Genomic DNA, 15811 nt, shown 5'->3' on the forward strand with positions numbered 1-15811 from the left:
GCCACTTTAAATTTTCGAAAATTTAACGTGGCTCTGAACCCCATGTACAGAATTTTTTTAAACTTTGCCAAAAGTTGCGTCTTATCGTGTTTATCACAAGTTGATAACAAAAAAATTTCACCGTGCCGTTTTTGAATTATACGCCCCTAAACCTGTAATCAAGAGTGCTTTTAGGAGATCCTTCTGTTGCTATGGTAACCTATTGTGTTGGGCAGTTTTTTCATACCATGATTGTAGCATCAAGTGATAAAGAGTGGTTATAACGACCCATCCAAATCTAAGTGTTGGAAACTGTTTTGAGCCACCTTTAGAATGACTTGAACCTCTCTTGAAAAGACTAGCCCTTGCACAATTATATATGAAGATCTCGTTACAAGAATGGCGTGTAAGAGAGATGGATTAGCCACCAATAAACAACGGTCGGGTTGAGCTTTTAAGTGAAGACAGCTTTTAAACCCTTTGCTTTGCTGCCTTCAATTTATACATTTATACCTGATGTTTTGAAAACTAGGTCCGAACAGCCCAATAACACCTAGTGTCTAATAGAGTCATGTAAGCAGTGCTTACCAAGTTCTGCACTCCACACTTCATCTAGTGCAAAAAGGAAATGACACTAGAATCTCTCGGCCACCTGTGGATGAATTCAGGCTTAACTGTCATCATATCAGATAAAAGCTCTTTGCAAGCAAGCCTTAATGACAGCAAACTAAGTGCCTTGAAATCTCCCCCTCCCCACGGGGGTCAGGTACCACTACGCACATATCAGCCCCCTTCACGACAATAATGCAACCTTCTGCCAAGGCAATAAACCCACTCGGCTTTGGAAAATTCCATGCACTTTAAGGATTGTGTCACGTTGGACAGCTAAGTACATACTCCATGCTCTCCACTCAGCAGCCGTCAGAGTGACTTGAGACTATGGACACAAGTTCAAATCGACCCCACCCCCCTAAATTAAGGACCAGGGACCCCAAAGAGGTATCCACAATTAGCCCCACTCTTGCAGTTGTCGCCAGACTTGAAGGTAATGGAGCCCCCCAAGGAAAATAATGTGCTACGCTGAGCTGAAATCGATGCCTGCGGCATCGATTTCAGCACAGCTCGCGGAGTAAAATTAGGTATGCGTTTTTCAAAACTTCAACGAAAAGTGCAGCTGTAATGGCTCTATGTTTCGAGGTCATACATTTTCTGTAAGACATGTCCTGTTGCACTCAGATTAAGTCACTGTCTGAGCCCATGTAAGGTTGACCTGCCCGTCGGTTTGGAGAGCTAACATCAGTACGTTAATGACAACCCTGCAGTGCTTACAAAACTTTACCTTTGGCTTTAACTTTATAACAAACCAGTTTGATTTTGACAGTGTTGCATGTTTATGATCTACAGCCCCTACCTTCATCTAGAAAAATCAAACTCAAATTGAAATTGAAAACAAGAAAATCCAAAAGCCTATTAATCAAGTCAAACTGGTTTGAAAAGCTTACCAACAAACACACTGCTCCAAAGCACAATTAACAGACCCCTTTTTCAAAACTGCGGGTAGATTTGAACCTAGCGTAAATCGTATAATTCTTTGGGAATGTCTTCATAAACAGCAATATAAGTCAGTAGCCTTTAGCTTACTTGATGCTAGCTGTAAAACTTCTTCACGGTCAAAATAGTGGAGAAACCTGGCTGACATTAGGCGTGGCCCTTTCTTTGTAGATTTTTGAATACGATGAATGCTTTGAATAAAAAAAAAAAAACATTAAACATCGGCGAGGAACTCGTGTGTCACTCTATAAAGACTATAAAATTGACCCATAACAAAACTGTTCTCGTTTACCAGACAATACCTTTCCCAGGATAGCTAGCAGGAGAAGCACAAAAATTGTCTTCAACTCTTTTTTTCAAAAGTCTGAGACCCGATCTTGTACACAATGAGGAATTACGGAGAATTCAACGCATGGCAACTGAAAATTAATAAAATACGTACTTTTATGTCTTACTCGATTACTGGCTAAATAACAAAACCTGGTGACCAAGATAGGCAACACAGGTTGACAAATAGACAGCAATTTTAATCGCTGTTCATTTTGATGTTTTTAATCATAAATTTGTGTTGCTAACTGTAAGGACATGTGATAAACACCTGATAAACAATTTTGTTAACGCATACGTTCTTAAATGCAAAGCGATATACAGCCAATATTTAATTTATACGAGTCAGTGACCAAGCGTGAGGTCAAGGTGGTTCGAGATTGGTCAAGTTCTGTTTTGCATTATTTTTATGGACCGAGACGCGGTCCATAAGCACGCAAAAAGAGAACGAGGCCATATCCAGCCTTCTTACCGGAATAAGCTTGGTCAATAAGGGATTTATTATATGGCATAAAAAGGCACCATTCCCTGGCGATAAAGACACTCTGATCTTACCTTCCAATCACATTGCAGGATTTGGTTCTTCTTGTCCCCTCGCGCAGCTGGCCATATAATGACTGATACAATCTATTGTCAATGCTTTGCCATATTTACCTATACAATTATTTATTTTTCCCTGTAACCTCACCTACTGATACCACAAAAGTTCTCTAACTCAACATATTAGCCGCGCGAAACTTGAAAGTGCTGCTCAAGAGCTGTAAGACTCCTAATTTCAAATCAAGATGTTAAGTCAATCTTGTTTTTTTACTAAACGCTTTTTACCTTAAGAACTAATGTCACGATAGGTTACCCTTTTTTGTTTCGTTTTGTTTTGTTTTGTTTTGCTTTGTTTTGTTTTGTTTTGTTTTGTTTTGTTTTGTTTTGTTTTGTTTTGTTTTGTTTTGTTTTGTTTTTTGTTCAGATAGGGGTGTTCATCACCGGAATGCTTTAGTTGAAGGATACTCCGAAAAAGAGTTCTGAGTGTACACCAAGTTATCATTTGTGAATCTCTCGGATGCGCATTTTCCTAATCTTTTACGGGAGTAGTTTTGACCTCTTGGCAGTTTGGTTCGAACACGTCTGGAAATTGTCGAAGTTGCCAGAACTCCACAGTCACCATGAATAGTCAAATCGTCCCGTAATTCCCTCAAAGACGATGATCCTTTTGTTTGTGCCATAGTCTGCAATAACATGGAGTCTTGAAAAGAACATTTAGAGGCAGCCATGGTGTGGTTCAAAGGTTTTGGAGCTTCACTCCCGGACTCTCTGAATTGTTTGACAATTTTCGATATTGTCTTCGCATCTACGCGCAGTCTTCTTCCAGCTTCCCTATTCGAATGAAGTTGTGCGAGTTCTATCACTCGATTTCGTAAATCGCTTGACAGTGGTACACCTTGCTTGAAATTCCTACCTAGCTTAGTTAGTGTAAACGCCATGTCTTGCCAAACGGCAGAAAAATCAGCTACGAACATTTGCGTGACTGGCGCCAAAACGTTCCCAAGTGGGCGGGTATACTTTGAAGTTTGAGCGTAAAAACTTTGAATTTTGATTGGCCGGCAGAACATGTTTTTGTCACGTGTGTGGACAGGGAGTGGCAAGCGACGGTAAAAGAGCTTGTACAAGGAAAGGAATGTAAGGAACGTATTCAGCAGCTAGAAATACGGAAAACGAATACGGTAAAGACGCCTTCCCCGCTTCCCTTGTCTATTTCTCACGTTGCAGTGGGTGTTTTAACTGTTTTGAAACGATTTCAACGAGTTTAGCTCAACAGGTTTCCTCCCTATTTTGGGGGAAATTGTACAAAGAAAGACTGGGAAGCTGAAACTAGTTAAAATCCTTGTAAAACGGTCAAAAGGCCTTTTCGGGAGCATAAAAAAATACACAGGAAATTAGGAAAGGTGTTTTTACTGTGTTTCTATTTCCGTATATCTAGCTAGCCGCTGAAAACGTTCGCTTCACTTCTGCACAAACTTTTTTATTCACAGTTTTTCGCAAATTCCTTAAAACGATCTTCGTACGTATATACATAGTCTGGTATACCTGTGGCATTCCAGCTTATTGGTCACTTGTCGTTGAAACTTGGTGTTACTGTAAATACCAACGTTTTCAAAGTTTTTTCGCTAGAAATTAAAAATAGAGAATAAATGAGTGATGGTAACCTAGTTCCTGCTAATAAGTCTACGTATGATATGTATACGTAGATGATCGAACGTAAGTTCTTTGTTGGTCCGGAATATCAACGAGCACCACTCCATAGTTGGTAACGTTGTTGCTGCTTTTGTCGTGTTACAATTTCCGTTGCCGTTGCAGTAGCCATTAGCCACTTAACGATTCCCACCATTCCCGCAACCTCCTAACAGCAACCACCCAACAGTCAGCCTCCTTCTTCAGAAAGGTTATATCGCGTGGAACATCTTCATTGGTGACCCGCTGTATGTTGTCTGTACTGGTAGTGTAAGTGTCGATATCAGACAAGTCCAAGGTGTCATAGATCTCGTTTGCAATCAGTTCAAAGGCTCTGTCGACATTTCGCCCAGACAAAGCACTCGTTTCGATGTAACGAATTCCAAGTTCCTTTGCAAAAAGTTCTGCTTCTTCCTTTACAATTTTTCGTCTACTTTCCTGGGCATCAGCTAAGTCTGCTTTATTCCCTACTAAAATCAAGCTGGTGTTATCTGGTGCACTCTCCTTAACCAGCTTTATCATTTCAGGAATACCTTCAACGAGGGAAGGCCGATCTGTTAAGTCAAAGACCAGCACAACGCCACTACAACGCTTTATTATCGTTGGAATAAGGCTATGATACTTTTCATCTCCTGCAGTGTCAAAAATTTCCAAGCGATGCTCTTTGTCGTGGAGGTCAATGTTCATAGTTAGCAAGTCCGGACCAATCTTAGTAATCATTTTATCATCAAACTTACCGTCACGATAGCGTGAAATAAGGCACGACTTTCCCGCGCCGGATTTACCAAGGACAGCAACCCGAAGTTTGCGAACTTGAGCAATATTTCGTTTCTGTTGTATCTCGGACCATTCATTTTGAAGCCACTTGGAGACCTCTTCAGCGCTTGGTCTTTCCTCGCTGGAATCTTCAATACACCAAAGCACAATTTTCTTCAGCTTATGTTCGCCCATCTTCTTTATGTCACATTCACGACGCTTCTTTTCTAGAATTCGTTGGCCATCTCTTGATAACAACGAATGTTTTTAAGCTACATCATAACAGTACTAGGTCTCAGCCGGTACATACATTTGTTTGCAAACGTAACAGCAATATAACGAGTGGTCTAGATGAATTACGAACTACTCACCTAATCATATGACTGAGAAAATTACTTCATTTTGACTGGCTGAGAGCGGGCCAATTTATCGTTAATGTTTAATTTGTATGCAATGCAGTGCAAATCAATGCGCGCGAGTTCGTAAGTTTCTCAGTCATATCATAAATTAGTAATCGCATGAAAGCTCCAGCAATTAAGGATTTAAATCAAGGAGATCTAAAAAGTTAATTTTTTTGTCTTCGCCTATAGCAAGTAAACATTCAGCTTTTCCACTGACCAAAGTTTCAGCCTCTGAAGTGCCCGCTATCCTGAAGAAATTTCTCCCGAGAGAAGCGACTTCGGAGGCTGCCAGTTTGAAACTGTCTTAGCAGCCAGGCCGTGTTTATGTAGCCTGAATTGCAGCCGCCTCCCCCGAGTGACGCCCCCAGTGACTTAGCGAGCGGAGGAGGCGGCTGAAATTCAGGTAGTGTTTATGTGACGTCATTCCGTCCAACTCAAAATTGGCGGGAAGGAGAAAAACCCTATAACTGACTTGGCATCCTTCACAAGGTCAGCAAAATCTATTTTTCCGAGTGATTATCCATTTCACAATGTTCAATGCTATAATTTTGGAGTTTGGAGCATGTTTGGTTCAAAATAATAAAGCTCAAGAGCAGTTATAACCCAGAGTGGTAGTTAAAAGACTTCTCGGAAGCAATTTGGATAAAATCTCTCGGACGGAATGACGTCACGAAAACGCAGCCTGGCTGCTGAGTACTGTTTAAAATGGCGGCAACGATGTTCGAATTTTGGGCTTCTTTGGAGATTAATTTCACATGGAAAACCTGCACTTTAGAGGCTGAAACTTCGGTAAGTGGCTGAACTAAGTGCAAGGTTTTTATTAGCGTTGACAGAAAATATACGTTTTTTGGAGTGACCTTCTCCTTTAAAGGTTTTAGTGTTTTATAGAAACTCTTCAAACATTCCTGAGGACTCCATGGCGGTAAGTTACACCGCAAATTAATTAGGCTAGACTTTGAGGCGACACAGTGGTTCTTTAGTTTTGAAACAGATTCCTTGGGTTGTCCTAAAGGCTGGTTTTCGCTAGCGACGGAGTCGTAGTCGGAATCGTAGTCGGATCGGAGTCGTAAGAGGGTTTACGACCTAATGAAAATCGAAAATGGGAGTCGTAAGCGGAGTCATAAGCTCGACGGAATCGGAGTCGGAAGAATCATAACGTTTCCATTTTACTACTCCGTGGCTTATGATCCAGTGAAAACTAGATTGTCGGAGTCGGAAGCAGAAGCGGAAGAACCAAGCAATCATAGGGCCCGGAATCGAACATTGTGATTGGTATATTCTTCCACTTCTGCTTCCGACTCCGACAATGCAGTTTTCATTAGATCGTAAGCGACGGAGTCTTAAGCAGAATCGGTGTTCTGCTTCCGACTTCGTCGGTCTAATTTTCACTAGATCATATCGCTCTACGTTTCTAATTACAACTCCGACTACGACTCCGTCGCTAGTGAAAACAGCCTTAAGGGGTTACGGTACCCTAAAATATGGCGATGTTCATGAAAAATTCAATTTCTTGGAAATACAAGACTTAAGACCCTTGAGGACTTGTCAAAAACATTTTGAAAACGATCTTGCTGAATTTTCTTCTAGATGAGTGTGAAATTCAAGGAAAGTACACAGTGGTATAAGTTTTTTCACGTAGCAACGGCCACAGCAACGACTGTTTACTATAAGAACCTGACCAAAAATATAGATTAGTTTTAACATATATGAACGAAACTATTTAGAAAAAAAACTTTAAAGACATGCAGAACTCGATTGGCATAATTAGTTGTGAAAAGCTTTGTCTCGAATTGCCATCACGGGCTCATTCATTTCCCTTATGAAAAGGAATATTTCCCACAACTGCGGTAACTTTTTACAAAATAGAGCAACCATTGCACCCCTCCCCCGAGATCCAATCTGCACCCTCCCCCCCCCCCCCGCTATTTGTGGCTTGTTAAATGCTTAATACTTCGTATAAGAAACTTAAAGTGCATTTTTCTCAAATGTTTACTTACCATGAAAACGATCTATAAAATGAGTCAGAAAAATCATCCAGAATCAACACTAATCACATGCGGCCCAAGCTCACGATGCGAGGAGTTATTATTATTATTTTTAGTGCAGAGTGCACTATTGGGATGGTTTAGGGGGCTGCTGTTTGGTCATGCACTAACACTATTTAACAGTTAGATTATTCGCTCTCGATTTCTATGACGTGATAGTTGATGAGGCCGCAGGCCTCATCAACTATCGCCTCATAGAAATCGAGAGCGAATAATCTAATTGTTTTAGTAGAGTTCTAACTGAAATAAACGCAAATAACGGTTTCTAATTATTTTTCTACGCATTATTGAACTTTACGCTTTAACAAAATCGCACGAAAATTTGCAGTTGTTTTCGCACGCGCACCCGTTTTTTCAATAATTTCAAGTTTTTAAAGTCAAGAAACCGCTAATGTCCTTCTTTTAGTCTTCTCAGGAATTTAATTATCCATTTACATCTAAACTTTCTCCCAAAACTTCGAAAAAACGATAAAAACGTTACACTTTGTGGACGACCGACAGCCACTGCACTCTAATGGCTGATAGTATACGAGTAGCTCAGCCAATCAGATTGCAGCATTTGCATTAGTATACTAGTAGAATTCTACTAAAACACAATAAGGTGTAAACTTTAATGTTTGTTTAATTAATTAATTTCAATTAATCAATTAGCCTTGTGGGAAGGGGGGCTGGGTGAGGTAGCTAAAAGGTGCCCGTGTGCATTACGCAAAACGTATCATTTTAACGTTACCCTCACTGAAAATATGACAAATATATATATGGTTTTGCAAATCTCATGCTATCCTTGTGGTGCTATTCTCTTAAGAGCAAAGGCAATTTGCGCAGATTAGTTAGCGTCAAAAGTCGACCATATGTTAGGTGAAAGATACATTTCATATATGGGACTACCCACGAACGTTGAGTTCTTTTCCTTGTGGTAGAACATAACATGTAAGACGCATGCGTTCTAGCATTGCTAGTGTGATAAACTCCGTTCTCGAGTTGAGATGCACGCTCTTTTTATTTTTTTGTAATGAGTGATACCACACTCTCGTTTTGGCCGGGGATAGCAGCTATATTTCAGGTAACGTCAGTTCTCCTTTTTTCTGCTGCAAAGAACGCTACTGTGGCTTCGTATCTTCTGGATTCTTCCATAGCTCGATTCAAGAAATGACAATGCCACACAATTTTTTTGTGTTCTATCGGCTATCTCGCGCAGCAGGCTATTTGTGGAGAAATCGTTCGCACGCTCGTCGACAATCTTATGGAAACTAGCCTGCTTTGCTGCCGGACCTGTCACAAAATCCCGGTGGTTTAGACTGTCTGCGACTCAGGCTAATGGAACCATATTCTTATTGTAGGCTCATGGCATGTACGTTTTTTGCTTCAGAGCTCCGTCAGAGATTATCTCCTAGGCCATGTGCGGTCTTTGAAGAGTCTTGATATGATAAAAGAATGTATCTGGAAAGATTATGGCGTTAACATCTTGTTACTATGCACTACCGTGAAAATACTAATGAACTATAACCTTGTCTATGCGTAAATTAATGGTAAACTAACTGACCGAAACAGATCCCAACACGCTGAAAACATTAAAATGTGCCGTTTTCGAGGGTTTTTTGACGTCACAGCCAAAGTTTAATCTCCATGCACAGACCGCTGAAACTATTGGTCACATAGCGGAATTGCCGAAACCCATTTGAGAAATCAAACCGACAAATTTTGGAAATCAAAAAATCATTTGAGAAATCAAACGGACAAGACAAGAATCAAAACTTGTAATTATTTTGGTGATACTCCTCGGACACCGTAACATACATGTAATTTCCTTATGTCGTTATGTCTATGTCGTTAATAATTGTGCTTAATTTAACGCCCAGCGGCAGTAAAGGCGACAGCTACATTTTCGAAACAAATTAAATTTACGGTGTCAAGTATTCATGCTTGTGTACTGGTAATACTGAATAGTAACAGTTGACCTCAAATTAAGTAAATAAAAATAAAATGACAGACTTTTCTAGTTCGGCAGGTTTCTTTCACAGGTCACAGGTCACAGGTCACAGGTAACAGGTCACAATCAAAAAGCACTCTGTAAAACTCGCGATGTAACAATTACCCGAGATTCCCAAGAGGTTTATCGATGTTTCCATGCAACAAACCCTAACTAAACATGTTTTACTGTATAATTTTAATGAAGAAATTTCTAGGGGTGGTATATGTACGAAATGGGTTGAAATGTAGCTTTCAGACATGTAGTGTTACCAGGAGCCATAATCGGGGACGGAGACCGTAAGCGCGCGCCATTTCTAGTATTGGGGCTGTCTCTATGATATGGGACAATTTTTCTATTTTTAGAACAAATTGCGCCATCTCGTGCGGCACACGCGCGTACATGCTACGAGGATTTTTGCGGATGTAGCGCGGGAAAATGGCGTCCGAAATTCCCGAGATGTTTGATGCTTTTGGTCCACAACTCAATACTTTCTGTTGGAATTTTGCTTCAGCGTTTTCGTCGTAAGCTGCTGCAGTTTGAGTGAAGTTAGACAGTGTCAAATTTAGTTATGTGCCGCTTTATGTCACTGACCAAGTTGTGTTCCGCAGCTTTTTTTACAAGGGCTCCACATTACTCCACTCTAAGTTTCACGTGTGTTGAAGATTACCAGCTTTTCCAAAACACAGCAAAAAAAGCTAGTTGGATATAATTGGATATAGCAGCGTTCCAGGACTTCAAAGTTTCCCTCCTCTTGCCACACGCCTGCGAGGATTTCACCAGAGTCTATCTCGACCGAACAGTAAAAAAAAAATAATTGCAAGTTTGAAATTCGCCTGAATCGTAAGCAACGCTTGATGTTTTATTAAGGCCCAATAAGTGACAATAAAATTTATGTCTGTAGATGCTGCTCAGTTTTGGTTGTGTAAAAATCCAATAAACTGACTGTTGTCGATGAATAAGAGCGCCCGCCGATACTTGGTTCAGTCAGTAAAACATGACAAATTGGACTTCCCCACTTTCGAGTGAAAACGTACATCGAACTCATGTATCTCTAGTTTTTAAATATGTTTAAGGTTGATAAATGTTTGAGAACATATTAAAAGCTTAGCTGAAAATATGTGAATACAGTAGAAATAATCAGCTTTCTTTAATCAACTCGAATAGTCACGGTACTCGAATAAAGATTTCGATTTTGTTAAAACTCCTTGCGTATTTTATTTTCGTAGTGTAAAATTTCACTATGTTAAAGAAACATTCATGATGTTAGTACCCTTTTGGCGTTGGTGAAAATTGTTGCAGCATCTCGGCACAAAAGAGAGCGAAAGAAATCTGTGTCAAGGTTTGTTGACAATTGAAAACACCGACTCGGACTTGAAAGTGCACGCGCTGCGCTATGCAAATGAGCTACTTGTACGCGTCAGTTTCCTTTCAAAAACTTTTGCAACTCGCCAAACAAACAGAAACAATAAGAAACTATCAAACCACGGTTTGGTTATGATTAAGCATTGTTTGGGAAACTCACAAATTAACTCGATACCAGAGTATAGAGTTTTCTTACATAACTTTTCTTTATAGAACAAGCGCAAAAGCTTACGCGTACAACTAGCGCGAGCATTCATTTACAGTGCGAAATCAAAGTCATATTTTCGACCCTAAAAAACTTACCTTTTCCATTAGCTCAGAGGATAAAACTACATATAAGAGCCCTGGTTCTTATTCCCTGCCTAATTCCCTGCCATCGCTGTGAAAAATCTGCAAGAGAATCTCGCAATTCTCACCATTTGATCACGCAACGTGATAACATCCACGCGAGAGACCCCGACATGTGTGTGGATCCGCGCGGATATATGACGTCAGGATGGCGCAATTTGTTCTAAAAATAGAAAAATTGTCCCATATCATAGGTGCGCGCGGATCCCAAGACTTACGGTCTCCGTCCCCGATTATGGCTCCTGGTGTTACATATATTTTATCATAATAAGAAAATTAATTATGATAGCAAATTGACCTGTTTTATTTCTATCTTTTTTTGAAATCTTTACAACGAGTATGTACTAAACTGAAACAAGTGGGTCCCATATATCTCTTCTGAAAACAATTTCACGCATAAGGAATTGGCCTTTTCACGCATCACGCAAAAATTCGAAAACAGCTTCACGTTCACTGAAAAAAAGAAGCGATCACGTTTCACGTAAAAATGCAAAGGCTAAATCATGTGTCACATAATTATACAAATTCTATCCACGTTTCGCAGAACATACAGAACCCTCCATTTTGATGCATCGAAATGCCGTGTGTGACACATCGTGACAGACTAGATTCTAGGCCCTCCTGGTTCACTGTCGCCATGGTTAGTTCTCAGTCCTCCAGACGCAAGCGCGTGGAATGGGTAGGCTTTACATCTTGATTGGTGTAGTTTACTAGCTTTAATGACGCTAAAATCTCCAAAAAAAAGTGAACAATTATTCCCGCAAAAGTCGTTGGTTCACAAATCACCCGTAAGTAAATGCATAATTCACGGATCAGTGTAGGCTTCTTTCGTTTTCATGTTATATTGAAAGGCAACAAACAATTTATGTTTTCAACAGAAATAAGTCTTGGCTTTCTTTGGATCATTTTTTTTTTCAGTGCTACAGCTGATTTCCCTATGCGTTTTTTTTTTTTTTCAGAAAAGAGCTGTTATAGTAACACGGGACGCACTTGTATGCATCTGTTTTATGACGTTTTGGCATATTTTTGGTGACCAGTGACCTGTGAAAGAAACCTGCCGTTTCTAGTTCACCATAAAGTTAAAGTTATGTAATTTTGTTTTTAAACAAAACTGCGACTAATTATCGATGAGCGTTTTCTAGCGCTAAATGCATTGCCTTCTTTCAATTTGCAAAATTCAACTTTCCTGCCAAAGCTCCTAGGCCATATTCTCTTGCATAACTCAACTCAATAGAGCGGTTTTCATTTGAGTGTCGAAAGTAATTAGACAATTACTTTGGCTTTGGTTGTGGTTTTACTACGGTTTGAGATTGGCTAGTAGTCTAATTCGTTAGTAATTGGTTTGGTCTTGGTATTACGACGCTCAATTGAAAACCGCTCTAATGTACAGTGCTTGATATTATAATTTACATGGTAAGTTTGCTCTACCGGGAACCTTTTAACTCCCCCAGAGCGAAGGATGAAGGCTAGGGAACTTTTAACCCTGAGTCAGTTTACAATTTCTGATGCCCTTTTCTAACTTCATTGATACCACGAGCTAGCTGTCTCGATGATTATAAATTGAAAGCTTTTCCTTGTACATGTTGGGTAAAGACTGGTTCATATTCAGTTGGCAACGAAATTTGCAATTTCAACTTATAGCTCGTAGTAGCCTGCGAACGTAGACGTATTTCCGGAGACAAGCGACAGCTAGCAATACGTCTGCGTTTACATGCAGGCTAAGTTTGCAGCGGACTTCTCGAGTTTCAAACGAACTTCGGAAATCGTTTGTCAAATGGTTTGTAAAACGCACTGTAATATTGTTTACTAATAATATAGCATAATTGGAAATTAATTGAACTCTCTTCTCTGAGGAAGTAAAATTCTGGAAAATAGAGATCCCGAGAATAAAAACCCTTCGTGAAGTGATCTTGAGGATCCACAACTGGAGGACTGCCATTGATGACCTCCATTAAAATAACTCCATAGGAAAAAATATCAACATCGCATTCCAACTTGTTCGGAGCATTGGCATTACCATGTGTAGCGGGAAACGTTTCCGGCGCGTTGTAGACCGGTGTTCCAGGTACTGGAGACGCATACATCTTTTCTGTTTTATGGAAACACTTTAGCAAGACCAAGATCAGCAATCTTAGCTTGCCTTTCCTTTGTCAGTAGAATGTTCTTAGAGGCTAAATCTCGATGCACAATTGGTGGATTACATTCACAGTGAAGATAAGCAAGCCCATCGGCTACATCTGACATGATCGAGACTGCCTCTGGAAATGGAATCTTCAGAATCTTGTTAGGAGGGCGCAATGAATTAATATAGCTCTCTAAATCGCAATGGTCCGCAATCTAAGAGTTCAGTAAAGAGCGTTGGAGGTGAACCATCTGGAATTTCGAATTCCAACAGTTTAACAACGTGCTCAAGGTTTTCAAGAATGCTGCATTCTGCTCGAAATCTTGCAACGTATCCATTCGATCCAGTCATGTCGTCAGCTTCCCAGAGAGTTCTATGAAGTTCCTTTACTGCCACCAGTTGACCGTTCCACTCGGCTTTGAAAACCTGTCCATAGCTGCCTCTGAGAAGTTCTAGTTGACGAAAATTTGCTCTCATTCTTATTTTATAACAGTATCCCTTGGTGAAGCGGAAGTTGAAGTAAAACGCCCTCTCGTTTCTACTATCGATCGTTTCAGCCAAATAAATTAACAATACTGGTTTTGAGAAGTTTTAAAACCGGTATTAATTTTACGCATGATAGATTGGATTCAGAACGTTCGTTTTGGGATGATCTGGATAGGATCAGTGATCCAAAATCACTCGGATCATGGTGCATCAAAGGAACCGATGAATCCGTGACCAGTGGATTCAGCGGTTCCTTTGATGCATCACGATCCGAGTGATCTCGGATCACTGATCCGGATTCGGATCACCCCAAAGGAACGCACCCTAAAACAACGAACCACAGACACGATTTTTCGTTTGTATACTTGCATGCAGCCGTAGTTTTAATATTGTGATCACTTTACACATCGAGTTAGGCAGTAAAACAAACAAGCGAAACACTACGAAGAATCAATTCTTCCGGGTACCTTCGTTCCATCACTTTTGACTTCATTCGCAGATAAACTCATCGTCTATCTATATCTATATGGTCTCGGGTACCCGAGACAACCCTCCCCCGGAAGCAACTTTCTCGAAGGTGACACTCGCCATGCCGAGAGTTGTCCCAATACCGGTTGGGCGAGCCAAAGTGTTTTTATGAAGAAAAGTTGTCCCGCCTGCCAGGGTTACCCTACCTAACGAGGCGTGAACCGAGTTGTCCCGCTCCCCGAGACGGGTTCGCGATCCTCATGTAAACGGTTGGTTGAATCAGTTACAAAGAAATATGTGAAAAGTTAGATCAGCCAGGGTAACTCGGGAAGAGGGTTGTCTCGGATAGCCGAGACAATATCAACGGGCTCTAAACATGAGTACCTGTAAACTTCCGAAAGTAGTGACCTCCTGAAAGTAACGCCAAAAAATTGTGGCCTCTGGCGACTCTCCGAGAGTAGCGAACCCTCCGAAAGTAACGAGCCCCAAAAGCTACTAATTTCGAAAGTAACGAGAACCGAGGAGGAACTTACATATAAAAGGACGGGGGTGCTCGCCGTGTCTTTTACGGGTTAAAAAAGCGATTTTGGTACCTCTAAGGGTGTTTAGCCTCAAAACGTCCACCTAGGGAGCTTTTAGGGTATTGAGGTGAAAAAGTATAAGGAGATAATGTGTTATGTAAGAATTGGTACCTCTTAGGGGAGAAAAAAGTTTAATACCACGCCCACAGAACAGGATCTTGGTACCTCTTAGGGGTTCTTTTCAAAATTTCCGACGAGCACCCCCCGTCCTTTTTATATGGGAGTCCCTCCCCCGGGAACGAGGGTCGTTACTTTCGGAAGTTTATAGCTCCAGTTTGGAGAAAAATTAAACCACTGCGTTTACGATTCTAAAATGCCTTGAATACGAATTCTTGAAAATATTTTTGGTCTAAGGGCAATAGTAGTCATTTTAAAAATTCTCCATGCTTTTAAATGTTCTGGAGTTGGAGTGATGTCTTTTGAATAAATTAAAATTTCATTCAGTAACTGGCCGCCATGTTTACTTGCCAAGATGGCAAAGGTGGAGAGCTTAGTAACCAAGCTTTAGAAATGTCATATTCACCCTCTAGCGAGGTGAAAATCTTATATTCACCTCTTGAAATTATACTAAAATGCAATACCTTGCAAAGACGCCAGACTCCCTCGCAGCCGTTTTTAGTGTCGTAAAGCAACGCTCCCCACAAACGGCTGCTCACATTCGAACATACCTTTCTCTTCGTTGTCTTTGCGCCAGTGAGATTACTAAGATTGTCTCTGATGTGACCAATCAGAGCAAAGGAGAATGTAATCAACATTGTTTTACCCGCGAACTCGCAAGTGCTCTACAATGGAGGAAATACCGAAAAAGGTTTTACAAATCAATCTTTGCTATATTTGCTCCGTTGCAGTTGACAAAAAGGAAAAAATCTACATATTTGGGAAAAGTTCTGTCGATTTGTCAGCGATTTTTAGATCTTCTCTTGATGTTACTGTGAGTAGTTATTCAGATACCGCATTTGATACCAGCGAGTTGTCGATTTGCAAATCCTGCCTTGATAGACGCCTTACACTTATCCTTATCTCATTATCCTGAAATGATAGATGCTTCTAATCTTAAGTATGTCTCCAAACGTATTGAAAAAGCGGTTGCTGTATAGCCTAATGACTATCTGGCCTGCAATGATCTACATGTGCCTCTTCAGTCCACATATAGGAGTTGTCACAGCACAGAGTCAGCTTTAATGAGG

At 40.5% G+C, this 15811-nt stretch overlaps 2 protein-coding genes across 2 annotated transcripts; both read right to left on the reverse strand.

Annotated features, from left to right (window-relative positions):
* Positions 1-2834: 2834 nt before the first annotated feature.
* LOC149118991 (paired box protein Pax-9-like) lies at positions 2835-3335 on the reverse strand. Its single transcript, XM_089294719.1, has one exon. The coding sequence runs from the start codon at positions 3333-3335 to the stop codon at positions 2835-2837; it is 501 nt and encodes a 166-aa protein (XP_089150845.1).
* Positions 3336-4215: 880 nt separating this feature from the next.
* LOC149118992 (ras-related protein Rab-13-like) lies at positions 4216-5034 on the reverse strand. Its single transcript, XM_089294767.1, has one exon. It carries the CDS (start codon positions 5032-5034, stop codon positions 4216-4218), a length of 819 nt encoding a protein of 272 aa, XP_089150893.1.
* Positions 5035-15811: the final 10777 nt, after the last annotated feature.

This window comes from Orbicella faveolata, unplaced genomic scaffold, assembly GCF_042242905.1.
Source record: "Orbicella faveolata isolate gen_17 unplaced genomic scaffold, um_ofav_v1 contig_1, whole genome shotgun sequence".
Lineage (NCBI taxonomy): Eukaryota > Metazoa > Cnidaria > Anthozoa > Scleractinia > Merulinidae > Orbicella > Orbicella faveolata.

Excerpts from the sequence above, each read along its gene's own strand:
- LOC149118992 (XM_089294767.1), bottom strand. The coding sequence starts at position 5,034 with ATGGGCGAACATAAGCTGAAGAAAATTGTGCTTTGGTGTATTGAAGAT.
- LOC149118991 (XM_089294719.1), bottom strand. The coding sequence starts at position 3,335 with ATGGCGTTTACACTAACTAAGCTAGGTAGGAATTTCAAGCAAGGTGTA.